The 17,237-nt window shown below is 59.3% G+C and overlaps 1 protein-coding gene across 3 annotated transcripts in view; it reads left to right on the forward strand.

Moving 5' to 3' along the window:
• The first annotated feature begins 11,333 nt into the window (after positions 1-11,333).
• Positions 11,334-17,237, forward strand: part of Cdk18 (cyclin dependent kinase 18) — an 11,285-nt gene continuing 5,381 nt past the window's right edge. The window contains exons 1-11 of one of the 3 annotated variants that reach the window (XM_033762220.1): positions 11,334-11,705; positions 12,309-12,458; positions 12,672-12,751; positions 13,323-13,448; positions 14,102-14,158; positions 14,859-14,973; positions 15,095-15,189; positions 15,434-15,496; positions 16,104-16,227; positions 16,351-16,471; positions 17,049-17,147. In XM_033762220.1, the coding sequence (XP_033618111.1) occupies positions 12,335-12,458; positions 12,672-12,751; positions 13,323-13,448; positions 14,102-14,158; positions 14,859-14,973; positions 15,095-15,189; positions 15,434-15,496; positions 16,104-16,227; positions 16,351-16,471; positions 17,049-17,147 (1,004 nt within the window). In that variant the 5' untranslated portion in view covers positions 11,334-11,705; positions 12,309-12,334. Of the gene's footprint in view, positions 11,706-12,308; positions 12,459-12,608; positions 12,752-13,322; positions 13,449-14,101; positions 14,159-14,858; positions 14,974-15,094; positions 15,190-15,433; positions 15,497-16,103; positions 16,228-16,350; positions 16,472-17,048; positions 17,148-17,237 lie in introns of all 3 variants that reach the window. The other 2 variants (XM_033762219.1, XM_033762218.1) reach the window with 2 other exon arrangements.

The raw sequence follows: 17,237 nt of genomic DNA on the forward strand, positions 1-17,237 counted from the left end.
CGTGCTGGAATCGTCTCCAGCTGACCTTGTGACGCCAGCAAACTCCGAACATCGCTGGTCTCGGTTTCCTGGTGTGTGAAGCGGGGCTCGTAATAGGAGGGGTTGTTAAAGGGATGAAGTGAGGTCACGCACAGCGCCATGGCAGGGCACCACCTGGAAAGGGACTGTCCCAGAGGTGGCAGCAGGACTGGCTCAGCTAGCGACCAAGGCGGCTGTGCTGTAGACAGAGTCCTTCCTGTTCTTGGGGAGGAGGGCTTCAGATGAGAGAATGAGGTTGGATGGGAACCTGCTGGGGGGACCGGGCATCTGTGCGGCCGGCCCCACCTGCCAGCTTCCAGAGTGACCGTGGAAGCCTCCCGTCTCCTGCCCCACCTGCTTTTGGCAGGGCCTCTCTCCCTGGGGTACAGGACCCTCTCCTGCTGCTTAGTTGTCAGCGACCCCTGTCCTTCTCGGTTGTCCATGGGAGAGGGGCTGGCTTGGCTCCAGATCCAGCTGATCAGTTCCCCCTTGGCAATAAGTAGCATTTCTGGCCCTTGGCTCTGTGCCCAGATGCACCCTTCTCCCTCCTACCCTGGACCCTTCGCCTTTGCCCTCTCCAAGCGTTCGCTGCTGAGTGGGCATTTTCCCGTCTCGGGTGGGAACACACCCGGGTCAGTCTTGTCCGAGCCTTTACGGCTACAGCTCTGCAGTGCTCCAGGGCCTGGGTCACCACAGGGCAAGTGGCGGGGCCTGGCAGGAGCAGGCCTGTGATGCCGCAGTTGATGAGGAAGAGAGAAAACCGGGGGCCTGTCACAGCCAGGCCCCCACGTCTGCAGAGGAGCCCATCTGCTCCCCGCAGCTCTGTCAGTGGAGTAGGAGGGCTAGGGAAGCAACTGAGGTTTGGCTTTGAACTGAAAACGGTCTGGGAGCTCCCTGGCAGTGTGTACGGCCTTGGTGACTCAGGACACTCTGCTCTGGGCAACACTGGCTAAAACTTTAGAAGGGACAGTGGTAGGAACTCATTCCTGGCAGTCTTGATAGTGGTCCCCACTGGTGTCCCCCTGACCCAGATGACTGTCATGGCTTCCTGGTGTGTTCTTTAGAAACTGTGTTTGTGTCTGTCCACCGTGGTGGGGCAGTGTAAGGACTTTGGGATGAGCTCAGTCCTGCCTCTGCCACTCGATAATGGCTTGCCTCGGATGAAGTCATTTGCTCACCCAAGTTTGTTTCCCTCTGCAGCAGAAGGGGTCATATTACTCCCTGTGGTTGTCCAGACTGCGTGAGATCCTGTCCGCTGCCTTCCCCTCGCCTGGTGTCACACTGAGAGCTGGTGACAAAGGGAGTCTGCAAGTTCCCCTGGGCAGTTGTTGGTACCTCAGGCTTCCACTTCTATTTTCTCTAAAGTCAGGAACCCTATAGACACTAGGGCTCAGGCCCAACTAGGAAGGGAATTTTCTTCGTAGAATGTGTCTTCCTTTACTCTGAGCACCCTCTCCATTTTTACCAGTGTCACGGGAAAGTTTGTCAAAGCTCTACAGTGATCTTTGCCTGTGCACCTTGCTTCCCTAAAGGAGCCTGCCCTTTCCTGCCTGGGGAGCCCCCTCGGGAAGCAAGCCATCAGGCAAAGGAGATGCTTGTGGTGTGACCAGGTCCCAGAGGGGACATGGCTGTCCCGCCGCTCTATGTCCTGTGGGCTCCGTGCCTGGAAGCAGGTGTGTGGTAGGTGCTGTGCCACGGGACCGAAGTAGTGCGGGGTGTCCGGGTGCGATGAGGCCAGGAAGCCGTCACAGAGCTGCCCTGGGCCTCACCTGGAGCCCTGCTGGCTGCCTGCTTGGTGAGGGCCGGGCCGGGGTCCACATTCTGTGCAGGTGCTGGACCTGATGTGGCCCTCCCCGTGGGAGGTGGCCCTAAGTGCGCTGCTGACTCTTTTGGACGCTGTGCCCAGTGGCCATGGGGGAGTGGGTAGAAAGGACCCTGAGCTCCAAGTCCCAAGCCCAGTTCTGGTCTCAGCTCTGCTCTGTCGCTCTTAGTCACCGTGGGCAGATCACTGCCCTTTCTAAGTCTCGCCTCCTTGGCCTGAGAAACAGGATCACAGGCAGGAGATGTCGGAAGCCCCACTGAGGTGCTGGTTTGTGGCTTTGGCCTGTGCTCTGAGGCCCCAGGCAGGACACAGCCTTTTGTCCCTCCGAATCTTAGAGCCCAGCTGACACCAGGGTCCCTGGTCTTGCTGTGGCTCAAATGGGCAAGGAACCTGGAAGGCCTCGCCCATGTCGGCGAGGAGGAGAAACAGGTGGGTGCTGGACTTAAAGAATCACAGAAAGCTCAAGGGCAAGGTTGGTGCCCCATCTCTTGGCCAGATCCTGCCTGCTTTTGTATGGCCCACGAGCTAAGAATGGTGTTTGCATTTTTTTAGAGTGGATAGGGAAAATGTTTTGTAAAAATAATATTTTGTGACACTTAAAGAATTACATAAAGGGGCTGGGCATTTAGCTCAGAGGTTCTGTCGCCTGCCTCGCAAGTGCAAGGACCCGAGTTCGATCCCCTCGGTACCAGAAAAAAAAAAAAAGAATAACCTAAAGGGCTGGGGTGTGTCTCAGCAAGCAGAGCGCTTGCGTACATACTAATAGTTCTGGGCTGGGTCCTCAGCACCATAAAAACAAAACAGAGCAACCCAAATGAACAAACAAAATCCTTTGAAATTCCAATTTTAATGTCCTTAGGTTTTACTGGCACATGGCCTCCTTCATTTACAAGGGCAGCTTTGCCTAGATAGCGTGGCCCACAGAGCCTAAAATAACGGTTTCTGACCTTTTACAGAAAAAGCTCCTGACCCCTGCTCAAGATAATCATAGTTCCCTCTAGGCCTTGCACTGAATACTTCTGGGATCTCAAACTGAAAACTACTTTTATTTAAAAAGAAGCATTACCATTTTCTTCTTCAGTGAGTGGTAAATGTTCATTATGGAAATGTTTGAAGATACAGATAAGCAAAATGGAAACATTAAAATCACCTGTAATTTCCCCTCCCCCAAGGTTTTTGGTACCAGGGATCAAACTCAGGACCTTGCACTTGCAAGGCAGGCGGAACTGTCCTATGCTTTCTGGATTGTGTGCAGTGAGTCGGTGTACATATGTGTACGGGTGTGACAGGGATGCGTGTGTCTGTCTTGCACACGTACAGCGTGCCCAGGTTGTATGCATCTGCTCTCTTCCCTAGGAAGCAGCTGTCAGATGGGACCTGGGGGACATTCAGACAGAGGTGGTGGCCAGCCGGGTCTGTGTGTCTGCGGCCCAGGGGGCTGGGGGCTGCAGCTGTGGATGGAGAGTCATCAGCACATGGGTGGTGGTTTCCACCGTGGGAGACGATGAGGTCACCCAGGAAATGTGTGTCGGGGGGAAGAGCAAAGGGCTGGAGAGGGAACTCTGGGCGTGGGCCCGTTCCGAGCCAGGAGGAGGAAGTGAGTTCTCCAGACCTGGGGAGAAGGTGGAGGAGAGACCGGGAGGCCGAACTGTCATGGAGGCCGAGGCAGCGGCCCGCCAGGTGGGAGGCTGAGGAGGGTGCCTCGTGCTCAGAGGTGCTTGTGAAGTGGGCGAGTGACCTGACGAAGCCCCTCGAGGAACCTGGGCCCTGGTTGGTGACACTGACTGGGAACTTCTAGAGGACAGTGTGGGCTCTGCAGGGACTCCTCAGAGGAGAGGGGGTGGCTGAGAGGGGGTTGGTGGCCCAGGCAGAATGGGGATGGGCCATGCGAGTGGCCGGGGCCCAGCGGCTGGCCAGAGGAAGCTGCTGGAGGCAGCGTGAAGAGCTCTTCCAGTCCAGCCACTCAGACTGGAGTGAGGAAGCTTGGAGGAGACCGGCCAGGGGCCCCTGTCGGTGTGGACGTGGGGCCGGAGTATAAATAGGATGCTGGAAGCCCTCCCCTCCCCTCCCCGCTCCTGAGTCTCTGAGGTCCCCAGGGAAGCAGGGTTCAAAGGCCCTTGAGTTCTGTTGCTAAAGTTGGGCATAGAGAGAATAACCAAAGACGTGAAGAAAGACCCGTGACCGGCTGCCGAGAAAGCTGGGCTTCCGTGTTGGGATGAGGGGAGCTAGAGGATGGCTGAGCTCGATGCCCTTTAATCTGTTCGTTGTCTAAAAGATGGGGGCAGCAGCCTCTGAGCAGAAGCAGGCAGAGAGGAAACAGGTGTGAGCCGCTTTTTATTTAAAGAAGATGTTGCACACTTTGGGTTTAAGATTTTTTCATAGTTTTTCATTTTTAGTTGACTAATAATAAGTGTACATATTTATGGGGTATGATATAATATTCTGATGTTTTTATACTTTGTGTAATGATTAAATCGGGGTAATTAGCACATCATCTGAGAATATTTACTGTTTCTTTGTGGTATTATTTCTTTGAAGTCTTCCTTTCTAGGTATTTTGGAACGTACAGTGTATTAACCAGTCTCCTTGCTATGCAGAGAACACCAGAGTTATTTCTCCTGCTCCGACCCTGTCCTGTCCCCTTGGACCCCTTCCCCTCAAACCCTAGTAACTGCCATTCTGCTGTCCACTTCCATAAGGTTCCCATATGGGTGAGATCACCGCTGTATTTATCTCTCCATGTCTGGCTCATGTCACTCCATAAACTGTCCTGTGGGTTCACACCACGGTGAGTGTATCCCATGTTTGAAAAATCCACTCATCAGCTGACGGACACCTATGTTGTTTTGGTTTCTGTGAATACTGCAGACTGCAGTGGTGAACGTGGAGGAGAAGGTATCTTTTTCCTCAGCACCATGATTCCAATCCCTTTGGTATACAGCATCATTGGCATTGCTGGATTGCAGACCCACGGAGTTCTGAAAGTACCGGGTGAGGGCCCTTCCATGAGGGTCTTCACAGAGCCCACTAAAAGGAGGAGAGGGCGCCTCCCGTGGCTGGGAGGGGAACAACAGGCTTCGTCGCGGAGCAGGAGGACGCCCTCACCCCTTGCTCCTGCCTGTGGTCTGGGTGTTCTGTGCACCCAGGACATGGCTGAAAAGAGGGCACCTTGCCCATCTTACCACTTGGAAATCCCGGGCCGCCCCATAGGCTGCAGTCCAGGCTCATCTGGGTTCTCTCAAAAAGTAAAAAAGAAAATACTGGAAGATGTTATTTGTGCCCCTACCCCTTCCGGTTCAAGAAGCCAGAGAGCAGTAGGGCTGATGGAGAGCTCGCACCAGAGAGCTAGAAGTGAGGTGCTGAGTGTCAGGAGGAGCCGTCTGCAGGGGTCCAGGCCAAGGCCTGAGCCTGGGTAGTGCACCTGCCCTGCGAGGCCCTGTTAATCTGCCCCTGATGGGGAGGAGGGCCCCTTGGCCCTGCCAACCCTGTCCCCACAAGCCCCAGAGGCCCCTGCCTACCCACTTTGGGTTGGGATCTTTCCTCTGGGTTTTTTCTCTGTGCTGTGGCACTTCCTGCCCAGAGACCAGCATAGGTCCTACCTGGGGAGTTGCTCCCGGTCAGGCTGCTGCCCGCTCTGCCCCAGGCACCCATCCCCTGACCATGGGGGCTACACAGTGCCTGGGGGTGGAGGGCTCAGTCCAGCTTTCATATAGTCATTCACTGGTCATTTGCGGGTTCACTTGGGCCGGGCTTGGGCTAGACGCTGGGGTGTAGTGACCAGGCAGCCATGCCCCTGCCTACTCACGGGCAGACTAGGGAAGTAGATCAGTAAACAAGTACAGTGGGGGGTGTCAGGCACTCTGAGGGGACATCAGGATGCCATGTGGGCATAGGAGAGACACCTCACCTGGGGACAGCAGAGTTCCAGGCAACAGGAGCCATGAGGGGAGGGCATGGTGGTGCACACCTGTGATCCTAGCACGTAGGAGGCTGAGGCAGGAGGATCACCACGAGTTTGAGGCCAGCCTGGATTACATAATGAGTTGAAGGTCAGCCTGAGCTACAAAGCAAGATCCTGTCTCAAACAAAAAAGAGGGCATCTGGGCAGGGGTCTTGCCCAGCCTGAGCCTTTGGCTGGCTCCTGCTGGTCCAACCCCAAGTTCTGTTGCCTTTGAGGCCCAGGAGGATGAGGAGGAGACACTGGGGTTCCAGGGCTGCCTGGCAGGACAGCCTCAGCTTGTTCCAGTGTGCCCAGAGGGGGCACAGGGCTAGGCCCACCCTTGTGCACTCCGGCCTGAGCTGGCCTTCCAGGGACAAGAAGCCTAGAAGTAGATCTCCTCGCCGCCTGACCATGGCAGGACGGGCGTATTCACGGCGGCGGCGGCAGTGTGCTTTGAGCTGGAAGATGACTGAGGCACGGTCTTCGTCCTGGAGTGGTCTGATGTAGGGAGAGCTGTTGCAGAAAGAGGCTGGGGTGGGCTGAGGATTTACTCAGTGGTTCCTCTGCCTGCCTTGCAAGAGCAAGGTCCTGAGTTCGATCCTTGGTACGAAAAAAAAGACAGAGAAAGCAAGAGGCTGGGGTCCCCTGTGGCCTCTTGTTCGTTCCGTCCACAGACCGGGCTCCTGTTGGGCTCTGTAACTCTGTAGGAGGTGCCGGGGCTGCTCCTGTCCTGAGGATGGCACAGGCTCGCCAAGTGCACAGGCTGCTGTGGGAGCTGCAGGGGAAGGGACTGTCGCCACGCCCAGCCGGGGGAGATGATACCAGTGGAGTCTGGGAGTGGCTTTACCGGGGAAGAAATGAGGAAGGGGTGTCCCAGGCCACAGGGATGGCGGGTGCAGAGCTGTGGGTGTGAGCGTGGGGTTTCTCTGGGCAGTGTTAGTTTTGCATGGCTGGAGGTTAGGTGTTGGTCCCACTTAGCAGACAAGAAAACCGAGGCACAGGGCTAGTCAGTAGGGTTTCTTCCGTGACACACAGTGGAAACTTTTGGAGAGAGGCCTGGACATACAACGGGATACTTCTGACCAGAGTGAAACACCGCACATAATACCACTCACCATGGCCCACCCCTCTACGCACAGAAAAGATGCACTGTGGGGTCCAGGGCTGCGTCTGTCCCCAGCAGAGGACCCTGGGCCTCCTGCGGGCTTGCCCCTTGTCCCGGGAGGCCATCCTGCCTGCTTCCTGCATCCCCAGCAGAGGCTGTGGGAATGTTCTCTGAGTCCTGTCACCGTCGGAGCGTCTGTTGCAGACAAGGCGACTGCACGCCTCTCTGTCCTCGGCCCTGGCCAGCCCATCCATGCTGGGACATGGGGAGGTCAGGCAGGGGGGCTGCTGGGGTTCTGCTGCTGCCATTGCAAAACTCTAGGCACCAGGGCTCCCCCTGAGGTTTGTGCGGCCCTTGCTGAGGGGGTCAGCTGGAGGATGCGGGAGATGCTGTCTGCCTGCTCCCTGCAGGCACAGCGCCCCAGGAGAGGAAGGTGCGCCTCGACGTCCACACTTGGTCAACCGTGGCCTGTAGGTCTTCAAAATTCACCCAAGGCCCAGCGTGGTTGTGTGACCACGACGGGGCAGGGAGTGGGAGGCAGAGGGAGCCATAAGGGTCTTGGCTGGCGGGCAGCACTGCAGGCTGAGGATCAGACCTAGTGGGCTTCCAGAAGTGGGTAGCTCTGGCCTCCATCCCTGCCCCTAGGCCCTCGGAGGCCGTGGTTCAAAACAAAACTCTGTAAAGAGGGACTGGGGGAGGCATCTGGAACCTAGTAGGTGCCCAAGTGTGTGTCTCTGGGCGCCTGGGGGCCTGGGGTGGGCACTGAGGCTTCCTAAGACCCCTGAGGCCTGGCCCACAGGCAGGGGCTCATCTGCAGCGAAAGCACAGCGGTCGGAGAGGGGAGAGGGGAAGCCAGGAGGAAAGGCGGCCAGACCTCGTGGGCCCCTGGGTACAGGTGGAAGCCAAAGGGGGCTGGACAAGTCTCCAAGCCTGGCCAAGGCTGCAAAGCGAAGCCGCCCTCCAGCCCTCTGTGCCTGACCAGGCTGGAACTTCTGGGGAGTGGCAGCCACTTCAGAGCCCTGATGCTCTGCCGGCCCCTGCGTGCCTTCCTCTTCTGCAGCCAGACAGGGATGGCCCCCGGGCCGGGCAGAGATGGTCCCAGACTTGGGGGCCACAAGTTGAGGACTACGGGTACCTGCTGCGTGTCGGGCTTTCTTCCCTCCTAAAGCAGGGCATGAGGCTGATCCCCTGGGGCCCAGGGTCCCCTGCCTGGCACGGAGGTCTGCCCTGTGTGGCTCTGCGGCGCTGTCGCCTGCAGCCTTTCCCTCTCAGCCTGGCAGTGCAGTCTTGGTGAGGCTGACCGTGCCCTGTGCTCTTGGCCCCTCTTCCCCTGGAGGAAGGGAAGTCTGCGAGGCTCGTTGGTCGGATTTTCCATGGAGCTGGCTTCCTGGCCCCTCGTTACTTCTGCACAGGCTTCTGAGAGACGCAGCCGTGCTTCCTGGATGCTTGTCGGGCAGTGCCGTGCTGTGTTGGCTCCTCCTAGGGTGTCAAAAGCTTAGCCTGCCTGGCACCCAGTCCCTGGTGTTTCTGAGTTAGTCAGGGCTTCACGGCTGGGACAAGACACCTGCCGTACCCAACTCACGTTTCAGAGGCTCAGTCTGTGGCCGGCTGGCCCCATGGCAGAGGGGCTCGGCAGAGGAAAGCCGCTCACCTCATGGCATCCAGGCAGCAAGGGGGGAAGAGCCAGAGAGGGAGACCAGGGACCAGGAGTCCCCAGGGCCCCACCCCATCGCCCACCCGGGCCCAGCGGGAAGTGGCCTTGCTAATCTCAGAGGCACCTCGGCCAATCCAGCTGGCAGGCAGATTACGCGTCACACTTCCCACCAGAACGTCCACTCCCAGGACCCCTCTGCTCCACGGCGACCACTCCATCCTTTCGGGCTCGCCTGCCCCGTGTGCGGTGTGCACACCTGCAAATCCCCGTGGATTCACTAAAGCCAATCCAGCTGCTTCTTACCGACTGTCCCACCGCACTCATCTGTTCCAACCCTTCTCTAACCTGTGAGGCCCCACACGGCTGCTCTGCATGGACTGCTGGCCCCCTCTCCAGCCAGACTGCCGCTCCAGAACGCTGCCACTCACTTCTGCCCCAGGACCTTGGTACCGTCCCTTCTCTTGCTGACCTGCCCCCCCGGTTCCACATGGAGCCCCCCATTCCTGAGACATCACCTTCTCAGGGAGGCCTTCCTGACCACCATCTTTAAACTTGCAACACCTCGCCTCTCACACGGTCCCTCCTTTATTGCACTTGCCACCATCTAACGTACTGTTTTATTATCTGCATCTCCTCAGCTCCATCGGCACGTACGGGGAGGGAACTGGGGACGTGGCTCAGTGGTACAGCGCTTGCCTAGCACACTCCAGGCCCTGGGTTCTGAGCCAGAAAAAAAAAGGACAGGAGTGTGTGTCTCCGATACCTTGGATTCTCAGGCTTACAGATGCTCGCAGTGGCTCCAGAATCAAACCTGGGCTCATACGGCCGTGGATGAACGTGGGAGGGAGAGACCTGGAACACAGGACAGCACTCTGAGCTCAGACCACAGGCCGCAGGGAAGGCACAGGGCTCGGGACGGCTCCAGCCAGAAGAAAGGAGCAGCTTGGTCAGCGTGCTCTTGGCAGCAACCAGGAAATTGCTGCAGATCCCGAGCAAGTCGTCCCCTGCCCCAGCCTCTTTGTCCTTGCTGGGCCAGCGACGGAACGGAGGCTTCCTCTGCTGGCCCCACGGAAGGCCGGCCCTGTCCTACTGGGTGCACGGTGGCCTCTGCCAGTGCCCCTGGCTGCTCCTTCCTCCTCCTGTGCCACCCACTTTTCTGGCTCTGGCAGGAAGTGCCGGTGGCTGGTGTGTGCCCAGGAGGAAGTAAGAGGCGGGAGGACAGCGGTACCCTCCTACCTGGCACCACCCTCTGCCCAACACCCCTCAACACCCACTGCGCTGCCCTGGCACCAGTTGCACAGAGACAGCCCCAGATGTCTCCCTGGCCCGGGGACAAAGGCCACACTGTGCCTGGCCCGGGACTGGCCTCGGGCTGTGTCACACTGAGCCCTTCTGTACCCAGTTGGGGTGACAGGCAGACGGCACCAAGGTGACAGGCCTTCCTCCTGTCTCCCCTCCCCCTCGGGCAGCCCCCAAGGAGCTGACTCTCCCAAGAGAAAAGTGACAGAAGCATCTTGTGTCTCGAGCTCGGAACAGACCAGCCTCTGACCCGCCTGCCCTGTCACACCCAAGACCCTGCCGGGTTCAATGCCCTGATTGTCCCCAGCAGAGAAGGCGGCGTCTGCGCTGTGCTTCGGTCACCGCTCATCACATCAGGAAGCCCATCCCTGCGTCTGCCTGCCATCCCTCTGGGGCAGTGACAGCCACTTCCCCTTAGTCCCTTCGCCAGCAGTGGAGGACAGCTGGTCCCCATCCTTCTGCATTGCTGTGGCCTCAAGTCCGCTGCCCCAGTCCTCTGCTCCCAATGTCACCCTGTCACACCCTTCAGCCCAGGCCCCCTGAGCTGGTAAATGAAGCTGGAGGGGCTGGCTTCTGTCCTGCAGAAATCTGGGCCTCCCTCCCCACAGCTTTGGAGGAGCTCCCCTCCCCTGCACTAAAGCCAGATTCCCCGCAGCTCCCAGTGGATTTCCTGAGCCGCAAACGAAACTCCCTGGCCACCCCTTGAAGGCCAGGCTGCAGGACGGCTTAGTGTGGAAGCCCTGTTTGGGGAGAGGGGTGTGCTGGTCCCTCTCGGCCAGCAGAGCCCCCCGGGAGCCAAGCGCCCATCCCAGGGTAACTGGGATGGGGCCAGGGCACCAGTCTGTGCAGCGCCAATGTGTTGCTTCGAGGGCAGAGAAGGCTCCTCTCCCGGGGGCTGCTGCTCCCTGGCCTCCTTCCCTCCCGCCCCTGTCCTTTCCTGCCTCAGCTCAGAGCACAGTTGGAAGCCGGGTGGATAATGATCCCTTCCCTGCACCCAAAATGCTTCCCTGCCTCGGCTCCAAGTACAGGCCGAGGGAAATGCTGCTGAAGACTGCACTTTCCCCTGGGCACTGTGACGGTAAAACCTCAGCTACTCCAGGGACCAAGGCAGGAGGCTCACAGGATTGAGGCTGGCCTGGGCAGCTTAGCGTTTTCCTTGCCTGGCATGGTCCAGGCAGGTCCTGGGTGTGTGTGATCCCCACGCAGCACGGGTGAGAGAGGAGAGCTCAGTTCCAGAAGCTAAGGGCGAAACCCAGGAGTCTGAATTTCCCATTGCAGTGCTGGACGCTTATGTTCAGCGACTTTGAACACAACTGATATGTACTGTGGATGCTGCCGTCCTGCCTGCTGGGAGAGGGGACCTACTGGGTAGGGCCCGTCTGAGCTTCCTGTCTGCACATCTGCACACAGGGCCCAGGCAGCGGCTGAAGCTGGCTGGAGAAAAGGGGGCATGGATGGGGGGCCAGGATTGTCTGGGGGGAGTGGGGGCTGAACTCCATACGGACAGGGACCATGCTTTACACACCTGTGAGCCCGTGCCTCAGCCAGTAGGTGCTCAGCCCTTGATGTGTTGCACTGAGCCAGCCTGCAGAGCTCCCTGGCTGGCCGCAGCCATTTGAGCTCAACGCCGAGAGGCACCAGCCTGGGCCCAGGTGGCCAAAGTGTGGGGGTGGCCAGGAACTCGCAGGGCCAAGGAGGGGACCCTTTCCAGGCCGGCTGAGGACACAAGGACATGATCATTAACAAAGCAAACTTGTTACTGACCCATAATCCCTTAAACCAGGAGGATTCGGGAGGGGCCCCGATTCCTTGGCAACCAGGTGCTGGCCAGCAGCAGGGCTGAGCATCCTCCCGGAGTGGGCTGCAGGTGTGTGGGGACAGCCAGGAAGGAGGCGGGCCTTCCCTCCACGGGTAGGCAGGCGTGGGGCGTGGGCCTTTGTGCGGCCCACAGGGGGCTGGTACCAGATTGTGTGTGAAGGGCTTGTCCATGTGAGGCTCACGGACCAGGAAGGCTCCCCGGCTGCTGACTGGTTCACACGCTTACAAGGTGTCGCAGAGCAGCCAGTCCTGGGGACCCCTGACCTTCAGGTTCCAGTGGATGCAGGTCCTGACGGACTCCCCAGGAGAAGGGGCTTTGAGGGCACAGGAAGTCGGTTGGGTACCACCTCAAAGCACTCGGAGTGTGCTGACAGCCCCGGGTGCAGCGGCATGCGCCTGTCATAACCATTCAAGAGGCTGAAGCGGGGTTAGAGGGTTTAGATCAGACTGGGCACAGGGGGATCGAGTCTCAAAATACAAAGGTGGGGGGGTGGCTCAGCGGGAGAGCTCCTGGTTTGCACCCCGAGTCCAAAAAGGACGAGGCAAGTTTTGCAGCATGCAGGACAGCAGACTGGATGAGAAGAGGGGATCCTGCGTTCACAGCTGGGGTACAGCTGGGCATCACCTTGTGCTTCTCTTCCATCCGTCCCAGGACCCCAGTGCTGGCCCCTGACAATCATGAACAAGATGAAGAACTTTAAGCGTCGGTTCTCACTGTCGGTGCCCCGCACGGAGACCATTGAGGAGTCTTTGGCTGAGTTCACGGAGCAGTTCAACCAGCTCCACAACCAGAGGAACGAGGGTGAGGCCCGGCCGACCGACAGACAGGCAGACAGACCGTCCCACCTGCCCTCCGGGCCCCCACCGCAGAGCCTGGGAGGAGGGTGGGGGTTCAGGGGCCCGGGCAGGTTGGCAGGGACGGGAGCTGACTGCTGCTTCCTGTCCCACTCAGACCTGCAGCTCGGTCCCCTCGGCACAGACCCGGCCCTGGAGCCCAGCGCCTTCTCCCCCACAGATGGCGGGGAGGATCCTGGGAGACTGTCCCCCAGCATGCAGTACCGGCGACCGCAGAGCCAGCGCCGCTTCTCCATGGAGGTGAGGGCTTCCCTTCCTTCCTGGTCCTGCACAACGTGCAGAGGTGTGGGGAGCTGTTTCGGAGCCAGACTTTGGGTTTGAATCCCAGCTGTGCTGTTCCTTAGCTCTGTGACATTAGCGATGCACTCAACCTGTGTTCTCCAGTCTCCCTGTCCTTAGGGCGGTCTAGGTGAGGAGTAAATGGGTTAATATATGCCAAGTGCTCCAGACATTCCTGGAACATGGCAAAGGTGGAACAACATGACTATTGTTCTTTGCCCCGTATACGTGTGCCAAGAACATGGAAAATAAGCTCCCAGAACTCCAGTATCTGTGAGGGCAGGAGATGTAGGTTCTCCCTCTGCACAGGTGGTGATGCTGTGGTCCTGAGGGGAAAGAACCCCCTGAGGTCACATAGCAACCCCAGGTGGTCCCCCGTGTCTCTGGGACACCCCCAAAGCGGCTGTGAGCCTGGGTCCCAGCCTGGGAGCTGGCCCTGCTGCAGTTGCTCTACAGGGAAAGCGAGACCCAGAGCGAGAGTGCGGGCCCGCAGCCCCCTGGGAGCCAGCGCCGTGTCCCTCTGCCACTGCAGGACATCAGCAAGAGGCTCTCCCTGCCCATGGACATCCGCCTGCCGCAGGAGTTCCTGCAGAAGCTACAGCTAGAGAGCCCAGACCTGCCCAGGCCCCTCAGCCGCATGTCCCGCCGAGCCTCCCTGGTGAGTCCCAAGAAGGTCAGAAATCATTAGGGTACAGCCCGTCTCCCTGGCCTGGCCTGGCCCAGCTTGGCCAGCTGAGGCCCATAGTGGTTTTCAGAAAGCTCTCTGGGCCTCTGGCGCCACCTGCTGGCCGCAGTGCTTGAAGACCAACACAGGCATTTGCTACAGGTTCCCAAAGGAGCTGAGTTCTAAGCGGCTCTGAGCACAGCTGGCCTGTGCTCCCCAGTCTTAGCCATTTTTTTGAGCATCTTACAAAACAAAGACCCTGGGCCTAGTCCAGGCCCCCGCAGAATCAGCCTCTCTGGGCGGAGCCTCTGGCTGCTCTCCCTGTTGAGAGCTGGCTCCTCAGCTAGAAGGAAGGGTGTGCTGCTGGGAGGCACCGAGAAGTGGCTTCCAAACAGACACCGTGTGACGGAGAAAAAGACACCGCGTCTGCCGGGTGGAGCTAGCGATGCGAGCAAGACCGATGGGAGCAGGGCAGCCACACAGCCCTGATGGTCACAGGCAGGAGGCATCACTCTGCTGTCATGGGGTGGAGGGAAAGAGTCTGAGGTGCTCTCTGCACCACCGGGGGTCTCGTTCCCATCCGTCCCAGAGGCTGCAGGGTGGGGGCTCTGGGGCCTCGGATCTCACAGCAGCCTATCTTCCTCCAGTCAGACATCGGCTTTGGGAAACTGGAAACGTATGTGAAGCTGGACAAGCTGGGGGAGGTAAGGGCTGGGGTGTCCCCTCCAGCGACAGACACGGGTCCTCCCCACGGTCCCCCCTCCAGAGGGGGCACGCCCCCTCAGCCACGAAGCCTGGCCTAGCCTTTAGCAAGTGTGGCTGGGGCCCTGGTCCTGAGCAGGACTGGAGGACAGAGCAGCCCATAGGTCCTGGGCACAATCCAGTCTCTGTTCCCGAGTACTCACCACCTGGATTGAAACCCCAAGTCTACCATTGGCTCTGTGACCTTGGGCAAGTTACTTGACCTCTCTCTGTGCCTCAAGTCCCTCCTCTGTCGAACAGGACTAATTTTAAGGGTACATGATAAGCACTTAGCTCCTGGCACAAGCAAGGGCCGTGTCACTAAGCTGATTCTGCAGCACTGTGTCGGGCTGTGTGTCAGAGGCCTGGGCAGGCTCAGGTTCACAGGAGGAGGAAGGCCCTTTCCCAAGGAGGAGACAGTGTCACATGAGGAAATTGACACTGGCAGCGTAACGGAGGGTGTCCAGGGCCAGAGGAAGGAGCAGTGCATTTTGACCCGGAAGCTATTAAGGGCTCTTCACAGAGGAAATGGACTTTGGGGGAAACAGAATTTCACGAAAAGCAAAGCCCTCGTGATAAAGGGCCCAGCCCAAGCACCAGAGGGGGGACTCTGGGCCGAAGAGAGCAGCACCCAAGGGCTGACAGGTGGATTCTCCCACCCAGGGCACCTACGCCACCGTCTTCAAGGGGCGCAGCAAGCTGACAGAGAACCTGGTGGCCCTGAAGGAGATCCGGCTGGAGCATGAGGAGGGTGCGCCCTGCACTGCCATCCGAGAGGGTACATACGGTGGCCTGGGACCCACACTCCCCAGAGGCGTTGGGGGAGGCTCAGCAGCCTGCGTCCTAGTGGGAGCCTGGGGGAAAAGGACGTAGGGCCTCAGGCAGGCCTGTCTCCCCAGTGTCGCTTCTGAGGAACCTGAAACATGCCAACATCGTGACCCTGCATGACCTCGTCCACACAGACCGGTCCCTCACGCTGGTGTTTGAGTACCTGGTGAGCCAGGCCGAGGCTGGTGGCCTCTCCCACCTGTGGCCGGGGTGATGGGGTGGGGGGATGAGGGAATAGGAGATGGGGAGCTAGCCCTGAATCTTGTTCTAGATTCAGGCTTTCAGATGCTCCTGGGCAGGGACGGACCAAGGGCTCAGGCCCAGCAGTAACTAAGAGCCGGGGGCTTGGGCCCTGCCCAGGGAGGGGCTTCCTCTCCTTATGGTGCACTGAGCCAGGCCCCGTGTCGCAGGACAGTGACCTGAAGCAATATTTGGACCACTGTGGAAACCTCATGAGTATGCACAATGTCAAGGTAAGGGCCTCCAAGGCTGCACCCCGTCCTTCCTGACTCCGGGTAGCCTGGGCCCTTCGTGCTGGGGACCCTGGGCTCTGAGCACGCTCAGCGCTTCACGTGCTGGAGAGGGATAGGGCACTGCCATGCAGTGAGCCCAGGACCTGGGAGGGGCACCTTGCCCAGAGCAGAGACAGAAGCCATCCGCCACAGTCCGGCCGGAAAGCCTGGCTCTAACACCGAGCGTCAGTGTCGCACTGTCAGCTGGCGCCTGTGCTGCCTGCCGGGATGCAGGGGGAGAGACTTCTGGAGTTTGTTAAAGAAGGAAGTGCACCTGCCCCACTGGGGCGGCTTCCTGCCCCGCTCCACCCGACACGACACACTCCAACTTGGGGACTCGCTTCCTGCACTGTCTCTGCCTCTTCCACGCACCTGGGCCCCGCTCTGGCTGGGATCCCTCATGTACAGGGCCCAGGATGGGCGTGGGGTGGGTAGGAGCCAGGCAGGCACCCCAGGGACTTGTGTTGACGGCCCCCGTCCCATTTCCTCCCCATCTTGAGGCAGAGGCTCCAGGCTCCCAGGAGGACAGTCTCCCCCCTTCTACTTCTCTCTCTCCCCGGCTCCCCAGATTTTCATGTTCCAGCTGCTCCGGGGCCTGGCCTACTGCCACCGGCGCAAGATCCTGCACCGGGACCTGAAACCCCAGAACCTGCTCATCAACGAGAGAGGCGAGCTGAAGCTGGCCGACTTCGGTGAGGCCAGGGCGGCGTGGGGTCCGACTCACTGGGGCGCCCGCCACCCCAGGATGTGGGTGCCACGGGGAGGGTTTTGCAGTCAACCCTGTGAGCAAAGGTTCAGGGAGTCGCTGTCCCCAGGCCTGGCCCGGGCCAAGTCTGTGCCCACAAAGACCTACTCCAATGAGGTGGTGACCCTGTGGTACAGGCCCCCCGACGTGCTGCTGGGGTCCACGGAGTACTCCACGCCCATCGATATGTGGTGAGTGTGACTGAGGGGAGCCGGGGACCCCGCCCGCTTAGACTCCGGAAAGAACCACCGGCCTCCTTGAGTAGAAGCCGCGTGGGCGGGTGCCTTTGTGGATGCTAAAACATCAGTCTGCAGTAGATTATTAGGGTTCCTGCATCTGAAATAGCACCTCCGTGCCCGTACTTCTGAATTGGGGGCTTGCAGGTTACCTGAGGGTACTGGGGGTCCCTCCCTACAGTAAACATGATGAGTTTCCCCCAAGCATCAGTTCTCCTGGTAATTTTGGAAGGAATACTTATTTTTACTTTAAAATTAACAAATTCGTGACTTGGCATAAAAAAGGAAAACCAGTCCAAATTTGAAGCTAAAGTTTAGATTTCTGCTGAATGCTCCCTGTGCCCGTGCCAAGGGCTTCCTAGGAGACCAGGGTGTGGGCCTCTATTCTTGCCGGCCCCGGGCATGCAGACCCCCAGCCCAGCGGGAGAGGGAGAAGTCCGGTGTGGGGGGCCGTCCTCGGTACCCGGATGGAGCAGCCCTAGGAAGGGCGGCCGCTCCTCCCTGACACCCCGCCTCTCCTTGCTCCCCGCAGGGGCGTGGGTTGCATCCACTACGAGATGGCCACAGGGAGGCCGCTCTTTCCCGGCTCGGCGGTCAAGGAGGAGCTGCACCTCATTTTTCGCCTCCTCGGTCAGTCCCTTGCCGCACCCTCGCTCTGGCCACCAGAGGGCGCCAGCGCTCCGCCCAGCCCCTCGGGGCGATCGCAACCCGGCAGGACCCC

This window comes from Fukomys damarensis, unplaced genomic scaffold, assembly GCF_012274545.1.
Source record: "Fukomys damarensis isolate Sample0158 unplaced genomic scaffold, DMR_v1.0_HiC HiC_scaffold_11, whole genome shotgun sequence".
Classification (NCBI taxonomy): Eukaryota; Metazoa; Chordata; class Mammalia; order Rodentia; family Bathyergidae; genus Fukomys; species Fukomys damarensis.